Source organism: Euwallacea fornicatus, chromosome 16 (assembly GCF_040115645.1).
Source record: "Euwallacea fornicatus isolate EFF26 chromosome 16, ASM4011564v1, whole genome shotgun sequence".
In the NCBI taxonomy this organism is placed as follows: Eukaryota; Metazoa; Arthropoda; class Insecta; order Coleoptera; family Curculionidae; genus Euwallacea; species Euwallacea fornicatus.
The window spans coordinates 2021689-2028863 of record NC_089556.1 but is presented as its reverse complement, the minus strand read 5'-3'; the positions used below and the strand labels follow the sequence as shown (position 1 = coordinate 2028863).

Genomic DNA, 7175 nt, shown 5'->3' with positions numbered 1-7175 from the left:
ATACAGAACAATACGAAAATACAGATAAGTGATAACTTTTCGAAAAGTAAATCCTCCACTATAAAGTGTCAAATTTCAACCTTTCGAGACCGCAGAGTGTTAAAACTGTTTCGAATTACTCCCATTACAATATTGAAAACCCCTCGTATGTAATTAGTAACCCAACGAGAAAGAAAGATGACGTTTGAGGTTAAGTTATCCTTATTTTATCTGCAAAAGAAACAAGTTTTGAATTCTTCGTTTTCAGTAAATGACTCTCTATTTTAAGAAATCGGAATGGTGAGCCAAATTCGTTTTGTTGTATTATTGACTAACACCGCTCATGTTTTGTTGTAGAATGGAATAATATTGACCGGATTAGGTTTGGCTGCAGTGGGTTTTGGGGCCCGGTACGTCTTGCGACAGTTGCCAAATGCTACGAAAACATTTACAGAAGCTATGAAAAACCTCCCCAAATTTGAGGAATCGGCGGTAAATTCCAAATATTACAAGGGCGGATTTGACCAAAAAATGAACAGGAGAGAGGCAGCACTGATATTGGGTAAGTGTAATATACGTGGGTCGTTCATAAACTATAATAAAAGTTACTTATTAACGGCTTACTTTACAATAATGCCGTACATATTATTGTAATGGCAAAATGTGACAATAAAGCCATAGATAGCAAGGGCTAAGGTGAAGTGCACCCCAGGTGTACAATAGAAGGTTCTAAGCCTATTTCTCTTGCACAGGGCTATTTTTGCTTGCTTGAGTCGTTTCGATAAATTTCGGTATTATCTTTCATGGCAAATATTTACTTACCAGTGGTAGTGGTTAATTTTAACAGATATTCAAATCAGTTAAAATTTATTACAATAATTCGCGTATTCTTGCATACCAACCCAACGAAAAACTAAAATTAGTTTTATTTATGGTGACATGGTATTCATAGTGTCATGGAAACATTGTGGACGTAATGCCGAGTTACGCCCTACAGCTCAAAAAAATTCCTGAAAATTCAATTCCTAAAAAAAAACTTGAAAATATTTTCGAATTTCAACTCAAAGCGAAGATATACAAAATGGACACCTGAAACAAAAAGGACCATATTAATAAATGAGGAAAAAACCTTCGAAGGGGTTCATAGTTCGACGTGTCGCGAAGGCATACACAGTGGACACCTGAAACAAAAAGGACCATATTAATAAATGAGGAAAAAACCTTCGAAGGGGTTCATAGTTCGATGCGTCGCGAAGGCATACACAGTGGACGCCTGAAACGTAAAAGAACCACATTAATTAATGGTGAAAAAAACTTGCAAAGGGCTCGATGTCGAATTAGTTTCAACACGTCGCGCAGGGATCCCAAATTGTGACTTGAAACGCAAAATAAATTAACCTTCAAAACACATGAAGTTGTAATATCATTTTTTGGTCACGTACAATAATGGTTTTAAGTTCCTTCCAGAAAATGGAAAAAATGCAAATAGGTTTGACATTCAACCAAGGTTTTAATTACTCCGTTCTGACTGACCTGAGAAAAGTCATCTATGAACTACAAAAAACAACAATCACAACTCACCCCGGAACACCGAAAGCGTCAGCCAGAATCCCATCAGTAAGATCTCCTTTAACTCACAAAATGACAGTTAAACACCACCCATTTTCTTTCACTAACTCATGGATGTACTAATGATGTACCCCAAGAGACTTTAAAACAAAACGAAACCCGATTATTCAAATTATTAATGCAGCGCGATTGATGAACGTCTTACTCGTCGTCCTGCTAGCATTCGAATGAATCAGTTACGAAGTGATATCAGTACGACCTGCCCTTTGTTAAGGTACAGCTCATCGGTCTTGGATCGATACTCGATAGGAAGTAACATGCGACGTTTCCAAATTTTGTAAAATGGGGGAAAAGGTGCTAATTCAGGACAATATCCCAACGGCCTAAGGGATTCATTTCCTACTGCACGGAAAACTGGATCTAAAAAGAAGTTGAAGATTCTTTGATACAATATTAATTTAAAATTTCATTCATCATTCTAAATTTAGTATTTTGTCTCGGTCTGTTAAAACTTAACAACTTGTAGGAATTAATAATATATGTGATCAAATAGTTTTAATTCTTTTGTAGAGAATAGCCGTAACTATCGTGTCACGATCCTGCAGGAACATGGTTTTCTCCCCCAGATTATCCGGAATTGGTCATTTCTGTTAATAACACGTTTGTAGATGTTGAATTCAACATTTTTACAAAATCTTGAAAACCGCTAGAGCGATCTCTGAAAGAGCCAAAATTTCCAAGTAATTTAGGCTTCAGCCAGAGGCGCACACAATTGATACTTGAAACACAATAATACCGAATTTAATTTTCGAAATTACAACTAAAAACCTTGGACCTTTGTTGATCGCGAATTGAGGTCGTGGAGCCTTGGAAAGTTACTTTTCAGACCAAGATGGTCGCATTTCGCCGCTTTTTGGTGCTGCATTTCCGGCGCCAAAAAGTTCGAAAAAATTAGGGGGCCCAATACGATGCTCTGTATTGGAAACTAATACAAATATTGCCTAACGCATTTCTTTTTGAACTATCCTGGTTATTAATTTATTCCGTATTTAGAATATCTTGTTTGTCATGCTGCCACCCGGCTGAAACATCTTGGGATCGATAGCTGTACGAAAACGTACAAAAAACCTCACAATTGGAGTTTTGCAAAGGTACGAATCATAGGACGGATGGCAACAACGATTCCATGGCCTCCAAACATTCAAATAGCTTCAAACCGTTTTTTGCGACCCTCCAGCTCATCAGCCTGAGCATGGAAACGATGCACGAAACGAAATAATATTCAGCATGTACAGTTCTGCCAAAAGTGGAGAAACTTTCAATAATTTGCTGTAATTTTACGCAATGTAGTAATATTCAAATTTAATACACATGCATGTGATATGCACTAAATATAAGATAATAATAATTCGAAAAAACGTTTTGGAAAAGGACTTTTTTTATTCTGAGCGAACAAGATCGACATAAATGGAGGAAAATTTATGAAAGTGGAAATTATCAATGAATTCTTACATTATTTTGTTGGAAAACCTTTGCTTTTAATAACAACTTCCGATATGTCACCCCAATCTCGTAATAAAGGATTCAATAAGTCCTCTTTATTTCTAAATTTTTCCGCATTTTCATGTCTCACATCAGCCTTAAGTCGGAGGCTCTACGCTGGCCATTTTATTACCCCAATTCGTCCAGCTTCCAAAAAGTCCTTAATTAATTTAGCGGTATACTTGGGATCATTGTCGTTCGTGAATTTCCAAGTTAAAAGTAAATTTGCCTCAGCATATGGTAACATTGTATTCTGCAATATATTGAGGTGCATATGCTGATTCATAATCCCGTTAATTTGTCCTGGTGGTCCTACTCCATCCCCAAACAAGGACGTTTCCTCCTCCGTGTTTATGTAGGTTTCATACACTTGGAATTGAGTAGTTCTTTCGCAGAACGCCGTATCCATTTAACACTATTCGATCCAAATAGATTGTACTCATGTACTTTCGTCTGATCAGAATATATTTTTCCACTGATTAAAGGTGTACATAGATCGAATATTCCAAGGCAAATTTAAGTCTGGCCTATCTATTTTTTCTAAATATGAAGGAGTTTTTGGCAGGTTTTTCAGCATACAATTTTTCTTGTCACAAGCCTTTTCTAATTGATCTACAGAAATCGAAGGGTAATTTTTTTCGTATCCTCAGCAGCTCCAAATGGATTTTTAACGCGCATCTTCTAATTAACTTGGCTGTACTGAAATTATTTTTCGGGGTCTTCTAGGTTTAGGAACGCTAGTGGGGGTCCCTCGACTTGGGATCATTTAAATTTGCTTGGAAGCGACACTTTTATGCAAGTTTCAATCTTTAGCATTACCAACTCGTTTCATTTCAGAACGATATTTCTCGATTATGATTTATTAAATTTGACCAGACAAATTCTTACCACGGGGCATTTAGTCGGCCCTCATAAATATACTGTCAAAATCTGAATCTGTTTAGGCAAGAAAAATTCATAGAGTGGTAAAGATAAGGAAAAGTTTCTCTATTTTTGGCCGGTACTCTGTATATGCTTGAGGAAGGACAAAAACCACTTACCGTAAATAAACCCGGACTCCTAATCCATTCGGAATTTTCTCAATAAAAACTCTCATTTGGCAGCCATTGAAAAGAGATATTTCATTTATTATACAGGGTGATTGAGTCAACTCGTCCACTACCAGGATCTAAAAGTGATACGACTTTTAAAATGTGGAGTTAAGCTAACTTTGACGTGTCTTTTTTTTACGTTTTCAACTGCCTGCCCCTTGCGGTTTAATTGGGAATAGCTGTTAACTGCTTATTTCAAATGGGACCCCTAGAATATTACTTTATTTTTTGATTCTGCGCAATATTGGAGACACATTTTCTGGACAATGTCCAATACTTGGCCCTTACCGTTTTTGAGATATTTCACCTTGAATTCAAAACGTGCTTCCGTAATGACCAATTTTAAAATTGCATATCTCCATTGTCGTTAAAGACATAATCTTCACATTTTGTAGAATATCAATACAGTCTTAAGTTCACAGTGCTGTTATTTATATGGCTTAGTATCATACAGGGTGCCCAAAATGCAGCTTCGAATATTCGTATTTTCGAAGTACCAGAAGTCTTTTTTTATTTTCTTTAATAACTTTAAGCACTACCAAGTAGAGAATGTAATTTCCTATCGAACTGCGTCAGGATTACTTATACCTATTCGAAACCATTTTCGGAATAATTAGGTTTTCATGCGAATCTATTAGTACATATTTATTCTGGTATTTTTTTTATATAAATAGAGGTGGGAGGTTTTCCAATTGGCACCCTCTATATGCACATACTTAATTTTATTATTGGTTTAATTGTTTCTCGTTTTTGTGAATATTTCCATGCGTTGCCCTCGGGATTTTATGCTATAAAAATAGACTTTTTATTAATATTGGAAAAAAAGTTATTACCTTATTGAATAGAATATTATCTTTATTTCAGGTGTCACCCCTTCAGCCAATAAATCAAAAATAAAAAATGCATTTAAGAAAGTAATGGCCGCCAACCATCCTGATAAAGGTGGGTCCCCATACATAGCATCAAAAATCAACGAGGCCAAAGATTTCTTAGAAAAGAAGCTGTAAATAGGAAAATAGCAAAATTCTATGCACATGTAAATAAAGTTAGTTTAGAGTTGCCATTGGCATAACGAGAAATGTAATTTTTTCCCTTCATTGTTCCACAAATTACTATATCAAGGGCCAAAAATGTGCCTTAAACTTTAACTACAAGCTTTTTTCCAAAGAAACATTTGAATAGAATAAGTTTGGGGAAAAACAAACTTAGAACAATTTTTCGCAGAAAATTAGTCTTTTTTCCAATTGAAACAGAAAAAGAAGAATATTGATTTCCACGGAAACTAGGTTGATGTTAAAGTTAACAATACATGATTAATTTGGCACTAATTCTTATATATCAAAAGTGAGAAGCCCGGCGAAATCAATTGCATTGCAGCGCCCTCTGCTGTGGTGCCGCAACTTAGTTAATTTCCTCGATTTTTTCTGTTATACGAAAACTAATCATCTTCCCAATTTTCTATTAGAATTTCCATTCCCACACGAAACACCTTTTCTACTTTAGAAAACTAGCACATCGGCAACGGCGCATCTGTAATTAGTCACTGACTTTTTTCAAGTTGCCTTTAGCAATGATTTGTTGACTGTTTATTAAACATTTGAATTTTAATTAAAAAAATATATATATTCGAGAAATCTCATCGAATAAAACGACCGCAATGGGGTCTAAAACCACTAAGTTAACAGTGGAAAGCCCAACTGAATGCTACTCCAGCACATATGAAAATTGTAGGAACACTAAAGAAACTAACGAAAGCATTCCTGCTACTCCATTTTTAACACCAGAGGTATGTGTTAACGGATGAATTTAGCTGCTTGAAAAGCATTCTAGTGTGTTTTGTAAAGGCTTCGCATGAAGAAATAAGAGAGGAGTACGTAGATCCGAAATCACCAAGCGAACAAATTGGTCGCAGATCTTTGGAGGTAAAACAATTGCGTAACTTAAAAGTGTGCCTTAAGAGTCCCATGTTCTCAATCTTGCAGGAGCTATCTTTTGCAGTTCTGAAATTGGCAGATTTATCAATCGAAAGCTTAGAAACTGACAGACCTGCTATAGATCCTCCCCTAAAACACCATCTGCTTTTTGATGTAGAGCCTGGTTCTCGTAATGTTAACGCGCAGTGTTGGAGCCCTGTAATAGTTAGGACCTCCCCTGAAGAACAATTACCTGCAATAATTAGAAACAAAAATTTAAAAAGAGTTAAGAATGTAGTAGAAGTTTGTTCAGAAGCTATGAAATCAACAGATCAATGCCGGGCCCCATTAGGGCTGAAAAATGGAGAAGTGGAGAATAGTAATATGGACAGGTTGAAAGTTAGTGATAAACCGAGAAAGCAGGTTAAGGTGGGCAGTAAGATACCCGTTTTTAAAGGCAAGACGGTCAAGGTGCATTGTGAGAACATACTACCAAGAAACAGGATTCTTAACAGTAGCAGTTCAAAGAAAACACAATGAGGTCGTAAAGATTGAAACATTGGTTCTGAGTGTTTGAGTTCGGGTTCACTTTTAAATGTAGATTGTATTTTGAAGTATTGTGAGGGAGATAATGTTGAGTCATAAGTTTAATAAATGTTCCCAACACTGCAAAATGTTGGGCAAGTTTATCTGCACCGCTTAGCAACAACCAAGAATCAATGATTTAAGGCTAACATATTAATCTAGCAGATATTTTCTGAAAAAAATTTGATAATGGCAAAGGAGAGGATTAAATCTGGGACATTAATTGTAAACGATGTAGTTTTTTGATAAATTGATAGGCACTTTTAGTATCAGTTTCTACACTCCACCCTACCCAAATTCTTTTTAGATTAACAAAACAATGTTTCTTCATTAGATTAGATATTAGCGTATTTATGAATCTTAAGAAATTTCGGACGATTTTTGGGAACAACGTGAAAATTGTGTTAAAACTATAAGCTGTCTGATAAGTATAGTTATTTAAATTTTGAAACAAATATACGTGTTTTTCAACGAACGTTACGCCTCAAATTTAAAA

The 7175-nt window shown here is 35.7% G+C and overlaps 1 protein-coding gene across 1 annotated transcript; it reads left to right on the top strand.

Moving 5' to 3' along the window:
• Positions 1–131: 131 nt before the first annotated feature.
• LOC136344022 (mitochondrial import inner membrane translocase subunit TIM14-like) lies at positions 132–5609 on the top strand. The gene is made up of 3 exons (XM_066291064.1): positions 132–279; positions 337–541; positions 5046–5609. The coding sequence occupies exons 1-3, from the start codon at positions 277–279 to the stop codon at positions 5186–5188; spliced, it is 351 nt and encodes a 116-aa protein (XP_066147161.1). The 5' UTR covers positions 132–276; the 3' UTR covers positions 5189–5609.
• Positions 5610–7175: the final 1566 nt, after the last annotated feature.